The following is a 19,616-nucleotide window of genomic DNA, read 5'->3' on the forward strand; positions in this document are numbered from 1 at the left end:
GAGTCGAGGTCTGCAGGGCCGCTCCTCCCCTCGCCAGCAGGTGGCGCTGTGGTGGTGCCGCGTCCAGATGCCCTTCCCGGGCGTGGACGCCGGCTTCTCACGTGCGGTTTGCTCTCCGCCAGGTCTGTGTGCCCTGTCCATCAACCATTCCAATTCCTACGTGGCCTATCCTGGGAGCCGGACGACAGGCGAGATCGTGCTCTACGACGGACACGCCCTGGTGAGTTGGCGGTGACTCCGGCCGGCCCAGCCCCCTGCCGGGCCGCGTGGTCAGTTTCAGGTGAGGGGCGGGCTCGGTGGCCGGGGGGCGAAGTGCAGAGGCGCAAGCAGCTCCGGCCACCGCTGTGGGGTGTGGACGGGAAGGTCATGCCCTTTGCCCTCATCGCCGTCCGTCCACGTAGCCACAAGGCAGCCTGCCAGGCCCGGACAGACGCCGTGGCCGCTGGGGGCCATCGCGGGGTTGAGTGCGTCCTGCCGGGCCGTGGCGCGGCCTGCGACAGCGTGCAGCCGTGTCCCATATCCTGTCCTCTGCTCTCCGAGCTTCACAGAGCGGGCAGGATTGCTGCAGGAAGCCGGGCCCTAGAGCCGCATCACGGAGACCACGGTCACATCGCCGCTCTGGCCACGCGGCTGGTCGCCCATCTCCCCGAGGGCAGGAAAAGGGACAGAAACGCAGCAGCCCTTGCAGCAGCCTCTAGATACACCGGGAAGCCACGTGCAGCTTCTGTGCATACGGCCTGGTGGAAAGAGGGAAACAGGGAACCCAGCAGAGGAGGGAGGGTGTCTCGGAAGGAAGGAGGAGGGAGAGGAGACGAAAAGCGTCCTCCCTCTGCCCCAGCATCAACCTCCGTTTTCCTTTTCGCCAACAGAAGACAGTCTGCACCATTGCTGCCCACGAGGGGGCGCTGGCCGCCATTGCCTTCAACGCCTCGGGCTCCAGACTGGCCAGCGCCTCCGAGAAAGTGAGTTCCTCAGGGGCTCGCCCGCCTCCTGCTGGGGGAAGGGGGGGCGGGGTCCCGGGGGCGCTGGGCCCCAAAGAGCTGGTGGAAGGGGCCCGGTGACCCCAGCGCTCAGACCTCACTCCGGAGGGAGGCCTTCCGGCCCCTGCGTGAGGCGCTGCGTTTATTAACTCGGCCGACCAAGGGCCTCTGCTGTGCAGGGCACAAGCCGCTTTGCCCAGAACCTTGCGGTCTGATTAAGAAACGTGCGTGCCCATCATCACAGATACGGAGAGATGCCGCGTTCCATAAACACAGTAGAAACAAAACGCTTGGCTGTTCAGCAGGAGAGACTGACATCTTCCGTCTGGAATAACCAGGGAAGGTGATCGAGTTGAATTTCAGATGCCACGGAAAACAGGTGTATTTTTGACGGGCAGAGATTGAATGTCTGCGGGGGCCAGAGCAGACTGAACGGGCGCGCCAGCGCCTTGGGCTCGGGTGGGGAGGGGCAGGGAGACAGGGGCTGTTCTACTCGCCTTCCAAGAACGGTTTATGCGGCACGCACGCAGAAGAGCCTCTGTGCACGGCCCTGGGTGCTTCCTCTCCTGAGACAGACGCTCAAAGCCAAGCAAACAGGCTCGTCTCCAAAGGGACGTGTCTGCCTGAAGCTGTTCACGGTGCGAAACGCCTACCTGCTTTCTCTTCCAGGGCACTGTCATCCGGGTGTTCTCGGTTCCCGATGGGCAGAAGCTCTATGAGTTTCGGAGAGGCATGAAAAGGTCTGTGCTCATCGTACAAACCCATTGTAGAGTGCGCACAGGGGTCCTGCGGCGGACGGCTGGCAGCCGTCCGGGGAGAGGACAGAGGGGCTCTGTGCGCCCCTCGCCCTGCCCGGGAGGGGGGATGATGGTCCTTTCTCAGGTGACTGACTAGAGGCCCCGCTGAGCACTCAGAACACCTGAGAGCCGAGGGGGCTTTGTGACCTGGGCCTCCAGCCTGGGGAGCCCTTTCTTGACGCGGCCAAGGGCGGCCCGTCGCGGAGAAGTGAGACGGGCGAGGGAGTCGCGGCCCGAAAGTAACTGCGGATTCTCCTCCCGCGGAATAGAAAAGTGTGATGGTCTGGGTCCTATCCGCTGTAGGGCTCGCAGACGGAAGGCTTCCAACGTGACCGGAAGGGGCGATGCTTGGTTTCTTCTCACCTGAGAAGCGACCCAGTGTGACTCTTTCCGATGTTAATTTCAAAGTATGAACGATACAGTGTCGAAGGGATTTTAGAAAACACAGGCAGACCTCGGAGATGGCGTGGGTTCCATCCCAGACCACCGCAGTAAAGCCAGTATCACCATAAAGCGCGTCACGCACATTTCTTGGTTTCCTCGTACCTATGAAAGTGATGTTTACACTATTCTGCAGTCTGTTAAGTGTGCGATGATGGCATGAGTCTAAAAAAAAATGTACATGCCTTAATTTTAAAAATGCTGTATTGCTAAACAACGCTGACCATCATCCAGGCCTTCAGCGAGTCGTAATCTGTTTGCAGTCGTCACACCAAAGACCACTGATCACAGGTCACCACGACAAATAGAATAATCATGAAGAAGCTTGAAAAATGTTGAAGGTGATCAAAACGTGACACAGAGACACGAAGCGAGCAAAGGCTGTGGGGGAAATGGCACCGATGGACTTGCTCGAGGCAGGGCTGCCACAAACGTTCAGTTTGTAAAAAAAAAACGCAGTATATGCGAAGCATCCTAAAGCGAAGCCCAATAAAACGAGGTCTGCCTGTGCTCAAACTCTTCGGGATACATCTAGGTTTTCTTACATATATACGTGGAGCTGACTTTTGTACTCTCAGGCTGTTACCCTCGTTCCCCAGGCTCACCCATCCCTGTGTGGCTGTGTTTCCAGGTACGTGACGATCAGCTCTCTGGCTTTCAGCATGGACTCGCAACTCCTCTGTGCTTCAAGCAACACGGAGACTGTACACATCTTCAAGCTGGAGCACCTCGCCAACAGGTAGGACACGAAACGCTCGTTACACTAAAGGAGTCAGATCCTGGTTGTCCTGCCAGCGCACGTGACTTCTTCTCTCTGTCAACGCCACGGACTTGGCTTTACTCGTTCTGTCCCCACCAACATGGGGAGTGAGTGTCAGCAAAGACTAGGTGATGTGAGCTGGGGTCGCGCTCCTGAGTTTGCAGCCCGGCTCTGCCCCGTGTGAGCGGCGAGACCTCGGGCAGGTGATCTAATCTGTCTGTACTCCTATTTCCTCGTCCGCCAAACCTAAAATATTAATGATCATATACTCCTCTTAGGCCTGTTGTGAGTGCCTGGACTGAAGGCACGCAGCGTCGTGCCGGACACGGAGTAAACGCTAGAGAGTGTTTGCTAGTCTCGCTACAAATACCGTGATGCACAGGCCAACCTCGTGTTGTCGCTTCGAGCTTTGTTGTGCTTCGCAGATTCTGCGTTTTTTACAAACTGAAGGTTTGTGGCAGCCCTGCCTCGAGCAAGTCCATCAGTGCCATTTTCCCCAGAGCCTTTGCTCACTTTGTGTCTCTGTGTCATGTTTTGATCATCTTCAACATTTTTCAAGCTTTTTCATGATTATTCTATTTGTCGTGGTGACCTGTGATCAGTGATCTTTGATGTTACCATTGCAAAAAGATTACGACTCACTGAAGGCCCACATGATGGTCAGAAATAAGGAATGCACATTTTTTTTTTGTTTTATCAAATTGAGTTTTTTTGAGGTGGGGCTCAGATACGAATCTCTGTAATCTGGCTCCAAGTACTGTACTTTCTTTTTTGGCCGTGCCGTGAGGCATGCAGGATCTTAGTTCCCCGACCAGGGACTGAACCCATGCCCCCTGCAATGCAAGCACGGAGTCCTAACCACTGGACCACCAGGGAAGTCCCGCAGGTTGTTTTTTAGACATCATGCCACTGCACGCTTACTAGACTGCAGGATAGTGTAAACATCACTTTTATACGCACGTGTGCGACATGCTTTATCGCTGCGGTCTGGAGCTGACCCTGCAGCGTCTCCGGGGTCTGCGTGTATTCGTCACCCCCAGCACTGAGGGCCTGGCAGATCCTTCCAGGGCTGCCGCTGTGCCCGTGAGAGGAGAGGAGCGGGGTCGACAGCGTACAGCGTGTGCTGGGCTGCAGCCAGGGGTGCGCGTGTCTGTTTCCTGTTGCCGCTGCAATAGATCGTCACCAACTTCATGGCATAAAGCAGCACGCGTTCACGGCCCCGTGGTGCTGCCAGGCAGGGTCGGCCGCCCGGGGTGGCAGGGCTCGGGCTGCACTCAGGGTCGCGAGGCTGCGGTGCAGGTGTTGCCCACCGCCTGCCTGAGCTTGGGGCCCTCCCCGTTCCGGGTCGTCCTGGTCATCGGCAGGAATTCAGGCCCTTGCGTTGCAGCAGCGAAGCCCCTGCCCCCCGAATGGCCTCCGGCTCCTCGTCCCTCCTCACACGGCCTTCAAACCAGCAAGGTCGCGCCGATTCCTTCTCAAGCTCCTGATTCCTCTGAATTTCCCTCCTGCCTCTGGCTGGGGAAAGCCCTCTGCTTTTAAGGCTCGTGCAATTGGCTAAAGCCGTCCGGATCATCTCCCCCCACAGTCACCTGGGCCGTACGACGTGACACAGTCACGGGGCTGCGGCCTCCTCGCTGGCACAGGCTCCGGGGACCAGGCCGTGGCACCCTGGGGCCCCTCCTAGGGAATCCGCCCGCTGTCGTGTGGGCACCAGTGCAGGTGCACAGGTGTGCAGCCCGTTTCTCCTGGGAAAGCGGTGAAGGGTCTCCTCCACCCGGGCCTCGGCCGTGGCAGTGCCACGTCACCCAGCCTGCCCCTGGGGCCCAGACCCTGCCCCGCGCAGCCCAGGACACAACTCACACCTTCCTAGGGGGCCTTCGGACACCGCGTGTCTCCTGACACCCCCCCAGGGTCGCTGTAGGAAATGGAAACGTGACGTGTTCGCGGTTAGCTCAGGGGCGCCCAGAAGGCGGTGGTGGCCTCAGCAGCAGGGCCGCTTGTCCGGGTCCCGCGCCTCCCGACGCTCTCCGGCCCCTCGCTGCCCAGGCGCTTCCAGAAGGCAGGCGGGCTGGGAGCCTCACGACTGAGGGAACGGGTTCAGAGAAGTTCCGCGTCTCGCCTGGAGCCGGCCTCCGTCTCCAAACCCGGGGTCTGCGTGAAAGCGCCGCATCTCACCCCGCCAGGAGGCGACTCCGCGACGCTCAGCTCCGTGTCCCAGGTGTGGCCTCCTCTGCTGGGCCTCGCCGGGTACCACGAGAGGCCGGCTCCCCCCCGCGAGTGGGGCTTCCACGGGAAGAGCCCTTCCACCCGCTCAGGGAGATGCAGAACCCGGCCCCCGTTGTGTGTGTGTCTGTGTCTCTGTGTGTGTGTCTCTGTGTGTGTCTCTGTGTGTGTATCTGTGTATCTGTGTGTGTGTGTGTGTGTCTATGTGTCTCTGTGTATGTGTCTCTGTGTGTCTGTATGTGTGTCTGTGTGTGTGTGTCTGTGTCTCTGTGTGTGTGTCTGTGTGTGTCTGTGTGTGTGTCTCTGTGTGTGTATCTGTGTATCTGTGTGTGTGTGTGTCTATGTGTCTCTGTGTATGTGTCTCTGTGTGTGTGTCTGTCTGTGTGTGTGTCTCTGTGTCTCTGTGTGTGTGTGTCTGTGTGTGTCTGTGTGTCTCTCTGTGTCTGTCTCTGTGTGTGTCTCTGTGTCTCTGTGTGTCTGTATGTGTGTCTGTGTGTGTGTCTCTGTGTCTCTCTGTGTGTCTGTGTGTGTGTGTGTGTCTGTGTGTGTGTGACATGGTGCTGGCCTCTGTCCCACACTGTCTGGAGCTCCCTCCCTCCCTCCCGGGGCACCCAGTGACCGTTGGGCCCTGGCTCCGGCCGCTGGCCAGGGGCTGCTCTCGCGTCCTCTCTGGAACCTTGGCCCCGCAGGGGCGTGAAACACTAGATGCTGCCCCCCCTCGCTCCTCACTGTGCCTGGAGCCCTTCCAGCATCCGCCCCCGTGTGTGCGTGCCCCAAAGCACGCTGCTCGCCCTCTAAGCTTTTAAATAGATGTCATCTGTCTTCTGGACGTTTCTATCCCTTCTCGGACAGCCTCTACACCATAGGCCCCACTCTCTGCTGGAGCTTTAATCCGTCCTCAGTCATGCTGGGTTCGGGCCCCCGTGGCGGCAGAACCATCCAGACGCCCTGCCACCCCCAGGTCCCGGGATCCAGGGACCCCACGCCGCTGCCTTGGTCACATCTCCATCCGAGTCTCTTATTGGTGCTTAAGGTGGGAAGTGGCCACTTGGGCTCACTTCCGCCTCCAGGCTCACCTGCTTCTGTCCGTCTCAGGTCACCAGGAATACACCTTCCGTCACTCTCCACATCCCCCCAGCCCGCCCTGGCCATGAAGTGATGACTCGTCCCGCACGAGATGACTGTGCCTCTGCCTCGCTCCCACCTCTCTGGCCACCGCCCTGACCCGGGCCTCCCTTCCTCGGTCTCACTCCTTGTAGCCTCTTCTGACCATCATACGTCTTCTTGCTGGACTAATCCTTGGAACATGCCCCTGCGTCCTCAGACACCTTCATTCCCCTTTGCCCTCAGGAGTAAAGTCCCAGATCCTCCAGCCTGGCGTTCGAGGCCTGCCTTCCTTCCTTCCTTCCCTCCCTCCCTCCTTCCCTCCCTCCCTCCCTCCCATTTCCCAAACAACTAGAGGAATATTTCTTTGTCTTTGGCATTCACAACATAATGGCTGCAGACACAACACAGTTAGAAATTTAATCTGCATTATTGTTTTCTCAATCACTATAGAGATATCAAATACACGTTGAAGTATAGTGGTTTTTTGTTTGATTTTTGGCTGCATCGGGTCTCAGTTGCGGCACGCGGGATCTTCCTTTGCGGTGCGCGGGCTCCAGAACACATGGGCTCTGTAATTTGCGGCACGTGGGCTTCGTTGCCCCGCGGCATGTGGGATCTTAGTTCCCCGACCAGGGATCGAACCCGCGTCCGCTGCATTGGAAGGCGGATTCTTTACCACTGGACCACCAGGGAAGTCCCGAAGTAGAGCTGATTTACCATGCTGTGTTAATGTCTGCTGTACAGCTCAGTGATTTAGTTACACACACACACACACACACACACACATTCTTTCTCATATTCTTTTCCCTTCTGGTTCATCCCAGGATGTGGAATGCAGTCCCCTGTGCTCTACAGTAGGGCCTTGCTGTTTCTCCATCCTGTACACAAGAGTTTGCCTCTGCTCATCCCACCCTCCCACCCCATCCCTTGCCCACCCCTCCCCGTCGGCAACCACCAGCCTCTTCTCTGTGTCTGTGAATCTGTTTCTGTGTTGTAGATGAGTTCATCTGGGTCGCGGTTTAGATTGCTATAGATGGTCAGACTAAGCAAAGTGAGTCAGAAAGAACAGCAAGCGCCGTATGATATCGAGGCTTTTCTCGCCGCACCTTGCCTGAGCTGAGGCCTCCCTGCCTCTGCCCCCTGGGCCGGCCCAGCGTGGCCCTGACTCTTGGACGCGTGTCCGGAGCCTCTGATGGGCCCTCCTCCTGCTGCCCCCACCCCGCTCGGAGACAGACCTGCCTCGGGGCCCAGCCCGGCGACCACCCCCCAAGCCTCTTCAGTCCCGCCAGCCCCAGAGACGCCCTCTTATGAGAGAGCACTCGCCGTGCGCCAGCCCCACGCTGCGCTGCTGCTTTAGTTCTCACGGGCAGGGGACCCTGATGGTCCCCGTCGTCCCCAGTGAGGACGGCGGGATGTGAGGGGGGAAGGAGCGCCCTCCACCCCTCCCTCCTCTGCGGTCTTGGAGTCGCCCGGCCTGGGCCCTGTCCTGGGGCGCTCACGCCTCCTCCCTTCTACATCTGTGCTGCGCCCCGCCTCGGATGCAGGACCTGGGTGTGGTCGGTACCTCCCCGTGACTCCCCACCCTCGGCGCCGCGTGCCAGGGCGAGCCGCGCAGGTGTGTCCCACGACGCTCAGGAGGTGAGGGGGACGGCGGGAGCCTGGAAGCACCCGTCGCCCCCAGACGAGACCCTCGAGGCCCAGGGAGGTTTGTCCAGGTGGCCACAGGGGGGAACAAGCCCCAGGGCTTCGGAGCTGCGGGCCGTGTCCCTCGCCAGCATGCGTCCCCGGGACAAGCGGCCTCTCGGCCGGGGTGCCTGGGGCGCACGCGGCCACCCTGGTCTTCGCCGGGCCGCTCGGCTCAGAGGCGAGTGTCCACCCTGCCCACCCGCGTCTCACCACAGAGCCATCCCCCTTGTCTGCCAGAGACGCCAGGATGGGGCGCGGGGACTGCAGGGGGCACACCGGGTCCCTCTGAATTCCCCCCACCTTTGTGCGTTGCCAGCACCCACCCAGGTGGCTCGAGGGCTGTAACCAAACACCTGTCCAAGCATCTTGCCCGGAGGTTTGCTTCCCACGCAGTCTGGCTGGGAGGCCTTGACGCTGAGATCGGCCTGTTCTTTTCTTCCGTGAGCCCAGAACAGGCCGGGGCTTAGGTTACAGAGTGCAGGGACTGATTCCAGCTCACTCGCTGCCCAGCCCCCTTCCAGGGACCTAGAAATCAGACTGATGGTCAGATTGAGCTCGCTTGATGCAGGAAGGCCGTCGCACCGGGAACCTCTTAACGGCTGGGCAACGGCTCTTCCGAAGGACGCGCGAGCCCTTGACGCCCTCTGGGTACGGCCGGAGCGGCACGTCCCGAGCGTTCGGGTGGGCGGGACGTCACGCCAGGGCACAGTCCCTTCCCGCTGCGGTGAGCGCGGCTCCCGGCGTCGGCCGGGGATGTTGGACGGCTGCCAGGGGGCGGCTCGGCCTCACCCTCGCCTGTGCCTTGCTCCCCAGCCAACCAGAGGAGCCCTCGACCTGGACCAGCTACGTGGGAAAGATGTTCATGGCTGCGACCAACTACCTCCCCACCCAGGTGTCCGACATGATGAACCAGGACAGGGCCTTTGCCACCGGGCGCCTGGGCTTCTCTGGGCACAGGAACATCTGCACCCTCTCTACGTACGTGCAGCGCCACCCCTCATCAGGCACAAACCATTACAGATTTGCTTCCCCAAAGCACAGGTTTACTTGCCCCAGACACACACACAGGTTTAGAAGAAAGGCAAGAGAAGGGAGCCAAGAAGGGCACGCAAGGCCAGGACCCGCGGCACACCCCGCGGCCGGCCAGCTGCTTTCCCGTCCGGTGGGACCCTTTCTCCGGGGGCTGGGAAGCTGAGCTGGAAGCTGCCATGGGAATTTTAACCCTCTCGTTCCAGTGACACTGTCTTGAAGACAGTTCCCATTTTCACGGAATTATGTCAAAAGGCTCTGGTTCCAAAGTCTAGGTCCAGATACCTATGGGGTCGACAGGTGTTTTATCTAAGACATTAAAAAGTGTTTATTAAAGCCGAACATTTGAAAAATTTTGTAAAACTAGCCAGCAAAGATGGGGGCCAGTTTTGCACCTGCGTCCTTCCTTCTGCTGTTAAAGGCAGAGACACACATAAGGCAGGTAGGCGGACGCTTTTGTTGGCAGGGGAACCTCACAGAGCAGCAGGGTGTATGCATATCCTTTTGTCTCACCCACACAATTATGGTCAAAGACAAGAAGTCATCCTCAAGCTAGATCCCTAGGACACAACGCAAGGAAATCACCAGAAACCCAGACTCTGGGGTCAGCGGGCTGCGGGTTCGTGGATGTCGGGACAAGACGCCGGTGATGCTCCCAGGGGGGTGGGGGTGGGGGCTTCGTCCCTGGAAGCGGGTCTGCCGCCATGTACGTTGTCGTCCCAGCACGTCTTCTTGGCCCTTAGGATCCAGAAGCTGCCGAGGCTCCTGGTGGCATCATCCAGTGGACACCTTTACATCTACAACTTGGACCCTCAGGATGGAGGAGACTGCGTCTTAATCAAGACCCACAGGTGAAGAGCCCAGTTTTCAGAAAGCTGGCCTTTCAAGAGCCGGCTGTGTTGTGCGCCCCTCAGCCCAGAAGAGCGACCAGCCTCAGGGCTCTGGCTCCCCTTCCTCCTTCAGGGGCGGGCCCAGGGGCAGAGCCAGAGGGGGCCCTGCTCGGTGCTGGGCTCACGTGGGGCTCAATAGCATGCAAAATGGGATCTCCCTGCTGGGCCCTCCTCCTCCCGGGGTCCCTCAGACGTAACAGGCGCTCAGAGCCGTGTATCAAACTGAATTGAGACGTTCTCCTGACCTCTGCGGCCAAGGGCAGGGCGACCTCCTGCTGCGGACAGGGTGCCCCGAGCTGCCACTGCCCCCTCACCTGGGGCTCCCGGGTGCCCTTGCCTGCGCGTGCCAGGAGAAGCACAGGACCGATCTCGGTTTACTAAACGCCAGAGATGAGAAATCCCGTGATTGGCAGGTGAAGGTCAGGCTAGTCCATGCTGACCTGGCAGGGAACTGACAGGTGTATGCCCTGAACTCCAGGGGCCCAGCACGGGCTTCCGGGTGCTTTGCCTGTTGGAAGCGTCCTGGGCGTGAGGTGACCTCTTTGTCTCTTCCTTCCCCCGCTTCATCACTGCAATTAGCTTGCTTGGCTCAGGAACTGCCGATGAGAATAAAGAAAATGACCTCAGACCTTCATTACCTCAGTCTTATGCAGCAACTGTAGCCAGATCAAGCCCATCTGCAGCCTCCACGGTGCCAGGTGAGTGGGCACGGGGGGACCTGTGCGACAGCGGCCCTCTTCTCCCGTCACCACTGCCTGTGGACGGAGCGCTCCCCCGAACCACGTGTCTCCTCCAGATGAGGCCGTGGGCATAGCCTTAAACGCGGGTCCCAGAACAGGGCCAGCAGAGCCCCCAGTGGTCGCCTCCCCAACAAGTAGTGGGAACCCTTTGCCTCCTGGACGGTTTGTAATCAGGTGGAAAGTTGGAGGAGCCGGGGGCGGGCGGGGGGAGGAGACCAGCCGCCCAGGGGCTTCGGGCCGTAAACGGTGAGGATTCGGACTCGTCGGAAGCACAGTCTGTCCCGCGGGTCCCCGGGTGCTCACTTTGCTGGGGCCCGGCCCCGGGGTCGCGGCCTAAGGACAGACCCCGTGGCTTCTCTCACGTCTCACTGTTGGTTTCCAGGTTATTCTGAGGATGGCGGGGCGCTCCGAGGAGAGGTCATCCCCGAACACGAGTTTGCGGCGGGGCCGGTGTGTCTCGATGACGAGAACGAGTTCCCGCCTGTGAGCGTCGGGAACCCCTAAGGGCGCCAGTCCGCGCGCGTAGACAGGAGCCGCGCCTGTGCGCGGGGCCGAGTCCTTTCCCTGCTGTCCCGTCTGTAACAGCTGCTCCTCCCCTAACACCCGGGAAGCCTCAGGCCCCCAGACTAGCCCCCCCGACAGTGGTAGGATATCCACGTACTCGCCCGGGGAGCCTTGGCGGCCTCCCCGCGTTCAGAGGCCCGGACCCCTTGCCTTTGCTTCTTTGGCACTCTCTCTGCTGCTCACAGGGAGAAACTTGTCCACCTAAGCTCTTAGTTTCCCGCGGTTCCTGAGGTGCTCTGAGCAGAGTATCGCTGCTCTTGTGATGCTGAAGGTGACGCTCTGACAGGGCTGGGCGCTCGCCCTCCTCCGGCTCTGGCGGGACCGACCCCTGTTACTTAGCAGCCACTCGGAGAGCGGAGCGGCGGTGGGAAGCCCCCCGGGCGCCTCTGGCCGGGGTCCCCAGCATCCTGCTTCAGCCCTCCTGGCAGCGAGCGCCCAGGCTTAGCCGGGCGCTGGGCGTGCCTCCTCTCAGCAGCCTGGGTGGAGAGAAGCTTGTCCCCCTGCTTCTGATTCTTCAAGCTTCCGTTCAGGGCAACATAGGGACCCCTCTTAGGAGCTTCAGTCGGAAAACAGCCCAGACGGTCCACTTGAAGTCGTTTCGAGATGGAAGCAGTGTTTAGGCCAAGGCTTGGAGCGTCAGCTGACTGTCCCTCCTGGAAGCAGAGAGAAGTAGCCATTGGGCATAGGTCTTGGGCTGCAGTGTTTTCTCTTGGTCATGATTCTGGGTCAGCTGGATTCCATTTGCCAAAGGATGGAGTGCGGGTCTGGCTTCTCTCTTGCAGAGATCCATAGGACAATCTAGTAAGTCTAGTAAAAGAAAAACAGAAGCTGCTGTGGGACCCTTCGTGCAGGACTGCAGGGCCGTGTTCCTGACTTCCCAAAGGGCTCTGTGGGTTGCAGCTTAAGATCGGCATTTCTGGCTTTTAATAGGTTGTCAAATACAGTGCCAACCAGTAAAGTTTACATTTTAGGGGTGGAAAGCAGTCATTCTTAAAAATACTAATTATACATTTAAAAACGTCTCCCAGTAGACCTCCCAAGAGACCAGTTGTTTTGCTTTTGGGTTCTCTTGCCCCTACTCGCTATAGCGGGGCTTTTCTGTCCCCCCCAAAAGTTGGTGGTCATTTATCTGAAGTTGTATCTTCCGGGAACCAGAGCAGGTCAGATGCAGTGGGTATACATGTGGAATCTAATGGAATCAGCAATTTTGGTAAAAGTCTGTGACTGCTATAAAAGATTATTAGATTGTTAGATACTTAACTGTAATCAGAGTAGACCTCGAAACCTCTTGTATTTACAGAATTTGGATATCGGCATTCAGAAGGTGATCCCTTGCCAAAGAAAACCTATATCAGATAATACGTACACCATGCAGATCATTTGGAGTTAAAAAAAAAAAATTGGAGACGCTTAAGAACTAGCACTAAAATGAAAGGCCTGTTTGATTATTCGGTGCCAGGAAGCCTGGTACAAGCCATTCGTGCTGTCTCCCTCGTAAGGACCAAATGAGTGGAAGTCGGTTTAAGCTGCGTCGGTTTTTATTTATGTAGAAGGAAGGCTTCCTGCCATTGAGTGTCGATCACTGAACGAGCTTCCCCAGAACGGTCGCTAGGCCCTAGCGATTTCGGAGCAGCCCCCGTGTGCAGCGCCGGTGGTAGGGGTCTCGGAGACCATCAGACCCCAGCCCTGCCCTCATGCCTGCAGGCAGAGCGATGGGGTAGCGGGTGGGCTTCTGCATCTCAGCGCACAAGGATCAGGGGCCTGAGTGCCCCCGGGATGTTCTCGCAAGAGGGACCATATTAGTCATGTCCTCACTGGCAGTAAGAGTCCGCTGGAGATGCTAAGCAACTTCCTCTCTCTGCCTCGGTTCTGAACTGTCATGCCTGTTGCAAACATCTGTCCAGAATCCTCATCTCTACCCACATTCCTTAACACCTTCCGGGATCCTGACGGATCTTGGGGTCCCAGCTTCTCCCGGACACGAGCCTAGGTTTGCTCGGATAATCTCCGGAGGGGCTCGCTAGGTCATCACTGCTGGTCTTCTTTTTCAAACACACTGACACTAACCTGGGTATGATCCCTCTCATCTCCTCGGGATTTACTTTGCTCCAAGCACAATGAGAGAAAACAGAATTGATCATTTCTGGTCCCTTAGAAAGATGCTGTATTCAGGAAGGGAGTAGCTTTGGTTTCAGTAACAAGCCAACCTTGACAAGTCTGCATATATTCTGACATTCGTCTTACTCTTGGGACCAAGGGTATTTACTGACTTTTTCATGGTGATTTAGCAGTCTGTGTTTACAAGTAAGATGAGCCTTAAAAAAAAAAAAAAAAAAAAAAGCAACCTATATACATATCAATACACACATATATTTTCACAAAAAGTATTTTCGGAAACTGTGCCACCTCGTCTACACCTAAAGAAGACGGGTGACTCTTCCGTGACCACACGCGAGGGTCGGCCTGTGGACACAGGTGGGAAAGCTGTGCGGGGCCCGGCCTGCCCCCGCCGCCCCCGCGTGGGCACGGGTCTGCTCGCGGTGCAGCCTGCCCGCCAGCCCCTTCCCGGGAAGAGTAAGGCCGTTCTGTTTTGATTTCGGTAGATAATCTTGTGCCACGGCGATCAGAAGGGCAAAACGAAGCAGTCCTGATGAGCAGCAAGACCGCCCCTGCCAGGCGGTTTTGGAGACGCCCGGGAAGGCGGATGCAAGGCGTGCGGTTGTGTGAGCAGAATGGGGGGTCAGGAACCCGGGACGCGGCTTGCTGCCCAGCAGGCTCTTCTCAGCCCCGGTGGCCGGTGGGTGCGGGAGCTGCTGCGAACCCACGTCCTGCCGTTGTTGCAAGTGTGTCCTAGCCAGAGCGTCCACGTGGACGAACCATCTTGGTCTATAACCCTAATTTTATATTACAAAGAGCATCCTTTCGAAAGCATATGCTGCGTAAAAATGTACTTACAGGAGAATCTCTCTGAACGGTATTTCTTGTATATGACATAGAGAGGCTATTTTAGCCAGGCAAAAGGTTTTTGCAGTGATTGGAATAAATCATTTATGACCTTTCAGTCCCATTTAGGACACTGATAATAAAACCATGGCAATGCACTTCTGAGGCTTTAAAACTTTACTTCTTTGTGGTTTCAGAAAGCAGGAAGCACCCCTAAAATCTTTAAAATACAGCCGTTTGACCTGTCGCACGGGGTGGTGGCAGGTGGGGAGGGCCGCGGACTTCCGTGGGCCCTGCTGCTCGTGACCTGGAAGCAGCTCTCACCTTGTCAGGTCTGCACCCCCCGTGCTGCTCACAGCGTCCCCTGGGGAGCTTCCCAGACACGGAGCCCCTCAGGCCCCCCAGCCCACCTGGTCAGAGTGTGCACGGTCACAAGCTCCCAGGTGATCTGTGCGCCTGTGGAAGACAGCGAGGTGCTGCTCTGGACGCCAGCCAGGACGCGCCTCTGTTCAAACGGCCGGCAGAACTGGGCGCGTGTCAAACAAAACGGCAACTAAAACGTATCGAGTGCCTGCTCGGTGTGACGTCACGTGCCAGGCAGGTGCTTTCACGTATCACCCGTTTCATCCTCAAGATCAGCCTGCGGGTTAGGTTAAATAATTGCCCAAGTTCAAAAGCTGGGGCTTGGACCTGGTCTGACTCCTGACTCCGAAGCCCAGGTGCCTTTTCTTACAGCTCGGGCTCGGCATGCCCTCAAGCCGGCACGCGGAAGGGACGGGGCGGGGGGGACACGGAGTGGTGGCTTCAAAACAAACTTCTGAGCCTCACTTTTAAAGCACACATCACTGCGAAGTGGGCAAAGCGGCAGTCGGGACGCGAGCCCGCCCGTCTCGCTTCCCGGGATGTCCGTCACGCGGCCCGGCAGCGGCAGGCGGTTTGGCGGGGATTACAGCAGGGGGCCGCGGCAGGGTCCTGACTGTAATCCGCCCGGGAGGTGTTGTCGCCGGCAATGTCTTCAAGGACCCCCGAGAGGGCCGCTCTGACCTCGGGCAGCACCCTCTGGTACTCGGCACTGCCCCGCTCCAGGGGCGCGGCTTCTGCGACATCACCGTCCAGGTTAAAGATGAGGGGGGGCTCGTGGTACCACTCGGGCCCGACGCTGCCATCGCAGGCTCTGGCCCCACCTGGAGCGGGTGACAACAGAGACCCCGTCAAGCCCAGCGCCAGATCACAGGCGAGTGCAAACACAGCAGGACTCCAGTGTTGCAGCGACCGCGCTCCCTGCCAGAGCAACTGCCTCGAGCATCCGTGATGCTTCATCATCCAGAACCATCTGGACCTGCTCCTGGGACTTGCCTCAGAGCCGCTAAGACACTGACTCAAGTATCTGTCCCCTCTACCCTCTGGGAGTAAATGTGATGTGTCTTTTGAAAATTGATTTCTTGAGTCCACAGGACACTCAATTTGGCAAATTAGGCAGGGAGGCGAGGGAAGTCGTTTCCCTTTAGGCTGCGGTTCAGCTTCTTGTCTGAGTTAGAATCTGGCTGTTACGGCCGTCCCCGAAGACGGGTGACGAAAACGTTTGGGGCGATGGCCGCCTCCTTGGCTGTTAATGATTCAGATGACTTTCCCCCCCCCCCTTTTCCGTACAAAAAGTAGTTAAGGCTTCTGACAGGAATAAATACAATATAATTATATCAACAAAAGGAATTCAGGCAGAGGACAGCCCTGGGACACACAGGCAATCCTGAACACTTCCTTTGCCTCTGGTCCCCTTAGCAGGGAAACGTGAACAAGGTAGACGTTCACCAGCCGCTCAAGGGGAAGCAGAGCCCTGAGGGGTGAGAGAATTTTTTCCACCGGCCCCTCCTACAGGGGACCCTGTGGGATGGAATGCTCGACAGCATCCTTACGAACAGCACAGCTGTGTGATGAGGACGGTCCAGCTGACAACATTCTACCCCACCCCCCGCTACAAGCTGAGAGCCTGAAGCCCGAGTGCAACTCAGCAAAAGCAAATCCCCACGAAGCAGCTACAGTCACACCACGGGAGGCCGAAGCTTTCACTCTGGGCCAATCTGAACACAAACGTAAAGTGTGAAACCCTGAGAGGGAAGAATGGGTAGATCACGCCGCCTTCAGGAAGCCCTCTGGTATTGCTTCTCCTCCTGGGATGGGTTTCAGTTTGTCCAACAGAGAGAGAGAGTCATTGCCTAGTGTTTGGAGCTGAAGTTGGCTCTTCTTCTTTGCCAGTAAACAGGTGACCTGAGCTCTGGCAATCAGTCAAGCGAAGGTGGGGACTGACTCCTCTTATAAAAATTAAAGGCTTCCACTTAAGGGAATAGTGGAGTAGCTCACATAAAACTCATCCTCCCATAGATGACAATTTTAAGTTCTAGGCAACATACGGAAAAAAAACAACCAATTGAAGGCACCAGAAAATCATCCATGCAGGCAGAAAGGAATTTGATTTTTGAAAGCAGGAGGCCGCACGGGGCGGGGTCTGTGTTTAAGTGTTTTCCCCTGGGGACACCCCCCTACCCACCCAGTCAGAGCAGCGTGGAGCAGCTAAAGCCCCAGGAGGGGGCTGCGGTCTCTTTGGCATGAGGTGTCAGGGGACAGAGTTCAGAGCTGCCACCACGGATGAAAATTGGTGGGCAAAATCCTGGGAAGGAGAGAGCCGGAGAGGGGAAGGCTTAAGATCTGCAAATAAACTCCCTTCAAAACCTTGGCTGACCCCTGAGCTGGGCATGCACAGATTCTAGCAACAGCTACAAGTCTGAAGAGCCCAGCTTGCGTTTCTGTGCTACCCAGTGCAGGGAAGGTAGAATTTAGAGTGTGAATCCTGTTAAGTTAGAAAGGCTTGATAAACCCTTCATATTTTCCATTGAAGTCCCAAAAGGTTCATGCTAGGAGTAAAGACTGTATCCCGGAATGAAGGCGTTTACCTAAGATTAAGCATAAAATCCAACACAGCCCAGTTCTGACAAAGCATAAAATCAAGCCTCCTCAAGTTTAAGGGGATTAGGCAGTAATTAACTGCCCGTGAGAACCAAAGTCAACACTCCTCAGACTGAAAGTCAGAATCTCTACAATGCATCACACACAATGTCCAGTTTTTAAAAACGACTCAATAGGAAACTTCTGGTCCAGCATTAGGAGCTTTGGAAGTCAGCCCTCCATCCTAACAAGTAAAAAGCTGAACAAAACTAAAAAGTCAGTGACTCTTCTTAGATCCACCAAAGAAGTGAGGTCACAGGGCAAACCGCTGCCCCCCAAACTGGAGACAGACAGGTGAATACAGAGAATCACAACATACCAGAACAGAAACCCACAAGCAGGCACCTCTGGGAACCAGTGCCCTGGTAGGAAAACCCAAACTGTGATTAACAAATGGCAGGAGGCTCAGTGTGGGTGAGTCTAAGAGTTAAAAACCCCATGGGGGGGCTTCCCTGGTGGCGCAGTGGTTGAGAATCTGCCTGCCGATGCAGGGGACACGGGTTCGAGCCCTGGTCTGGGAGGATCCCACATGCCGCGGAGCAACCGGGCCCGTGAGCCACAATTACTGAGCCTGCGCGTCTGGAGCCTGTGCCCCGCAACACGAGAGGCCGCGACAGTGAGAGGCCCGCGCACTGCGATGAAGAGTGGCCCCTGCTTGCCACAACTAGAGAAAGGCCTCGCACAGAAACGAAGACCCAACACAGCCAAAAATAAATAAATTAATTAATTAATTAATTAATTTAAAAAAAAAAACCCATGGTGGGTGGGAGTCATCTTTTAGATGAAAATCCTAAGAAAAAAATAAATGCCAGTGACCAAAAACACTGTAACAGAAATAAGAATAAGAATGCCTTTGATGGGCTCGTTTGTAGATTCCACGGCTGAGGACAGAATCTCTGAGCTTGAGGGTATCTCAAAAGAAGCTTCCAAAGTTGAAAAGCAAAGAGGGAAAAAAATCTGCAAAACGCAGAGCAGAATATCCAAGAACTGTGAGGAAACTACAAAAAGTGTAACAGGAAACCTAGAAAGAGAAGAATGAGTGAAAGGAACAGAAGAAATCTATGCAACTATAATGACTGAGATTTCCTCCAAATTCATGTCAGACACCAAACCGCAGATCAAGGAAGCTCAGAGACCCTGGGTAAGACCCTGTCAAGAGAACAAGAAGTCAAGCCACAGACGAGAAGAACATTTTTTCACAAGGCATATCTGACAAAGGGCTGCTATCCAAAATACACAAAGGACTCTTCGATCTCAACAATCAGGATGGTGAGAAGGAGAACCTGAACGGCACCTCACCCAAGGAGACACGCAGTTAGCGGACAAGCATATGCAAGGGTGCGCAACGCTGTACGTCATCAGTGGTTGCAAACTGAATAAGACCCCACGACACACCTATTAGAGTGGCCAAAATGACAAACAGTGGCAACACCAAATGCTGTTGAGGCTGTGGGGCAGCAGGAACTGTCGTTCACTGCTGGGGGGGATGCGGAACAGTGCCACGACCTTGCAAGACACCTGGGTGGTTTCTTACAAAATAAATACACTCTAACCGTATGATCTAGCAGTCACACTTCTTGTTATTTACTCAAATGAGTTTATGTCCACAAAAAGACCCCCACGTGGATGTTTACAGCATAACTGTCAAAACGGTTTACTCATAATTGTGAAAACTTGGAAGCAAGCAAGACTTTCTTCAGTGGGTGAATGCATAAATAAACTGTGGTACATCCAGGCAAGAGAATATTTTATTCAGCATTGAAAACAAATAAGCTCAAGCCATGAAAAGACATGGAGAAGCCTTAAAATGCTATTTTAGTCAGCCTAGGCTGCCATAACAAAATACCATAGACTGGGTGGCTTAAATAATAGAAATTTATCTTCTCACGGTTCTGGAGGCTACAAGTCCAAGATCAAGGTTCTTGAAAGTTTGGTTTCTGGCGAGGGTTCTCTTCCCTGGCTTGCAGACAATAGAGATACAAAAAAACCTCGGTAAATACTAGCAAACTGATTTCAGCAGCATATAAAAAGGATTATACACCATGTCCAAGTGGGATTTATCCCATGGATGCAAGGTTGGTTCAACATATGAAAATCAGTCAGTGTAAAGCAATGTATATTCATAGAACAAAAGACAAAAAAATGATCATCTCAATAGACGCAGAAAAAGCATTTGACAAAATCCCACACTCTGTCATGATATAAACACTCAAGAAACTAGGAATAAAAAGGAACTTCCTCAACCTGATAAAAATTATCTGTGGGAAACCCAGAGCTAACATCATGCTTAGTGAGGAAAGACTGAAAGCTTTCTCCCTAAGATCAAGAACAAGACATGAATGTCCACTGTCACCACTTTTATTCAACATTGTACTGGAGGTTCTAGCCAGAGAAATTAGGCAAGACCCAGAAACAGAAGGCATGCAGCCTGGGGAGGAAAAAGTAAAACCACCTCT

The 19,616-nt window shown here is 55.8% G+C and overlaps 2 protein-coding genes across 13 annotated transcripts in view; one reads left to right on the top strand and one right to left on the bottom strand.

Annotated features, from left to right (window-relative positions):
- WIPI1 (WD repeat domain, phosphoinositide interacting 1) overlaps positions 1–14,318 on the top strand; it is a 30,938-nt gene extending 16,620 nt beyond the window's left edge. For 2 of the 3 annotated variants that reach the window (XM_057536962.1, XM_057536964.1), the window contains 8 exons: positions 123–220; positions 870–962; positions 1,650–1,720; positions 2,850–2,957; positions 8,808–8,972; positions 9,767–9,874; positions 10,493–10,611; positions 13,821–14,318. In XM_057536962.1, the coding sequence (XP_057392945.1) occupies positions 123–220; positions 870–962; positions 1,650–1,720; positions 2,850–2,957; positions 8,808–8,972; positions 9,767–9,874; positions 10,493–10,611; positions 13,821–14,071 (1,013 nt within the window). In that variant the 3' untranslated portion in view covers positions 14,072–14,318. Of the gene's footprint in view, positions 1–122; positions 221–869; positions 963–1,649; positions 1,721–2,849; positions 2,958–8,807; positions 8,973–9,766; positions 9,875–10,492; positions 10,612–11,035; positions 11,137–13,820 lie in introns of all 3 variants that reach the window. The other variant, XM_057536963.1, reaches the window with a different exon arrangement.
- A 90-nt stretch (positions 14,319–14,408) lies between these two features.
- ARSG (arylsulfatase G) overlaps positions 14,409–19,616 on the bottom strand; it is a 118,082-nt gene continuing 112,874 nt past the window's right edge. For all 10 annotated transcript variants that reach the window (XM_057536961.1, XM_057536960.1, XM_007185565.3 and 7 more), the window contains one exon: positions 14,409–15,344. In XM_057536961.1, the coding sequence (XP_057392944.1) occupies positions 15,070–15,344 (275 nt within the window). In that variant the 3' untranslated portion in view covers positions 14,409–15,069. The remainder of the gene's footprint in view (positions 15,345–19,616) is intronic.

The sequence above is a fragment of the Balaenoptera acutorostrata genome, chromosome 20 (genome assembly GCF_949987535.1).
Source record: "Balaenoptera acutorostrata chromosome 20, mBalAcu1.1, whole genome shotgun sequence".
NCBI lineage: Eukaryota > Metazoa > Chordata > Mammalia > Artiodactyla > Balaenopteridae > Balaenoptera > Balaenoptera acutorostrata.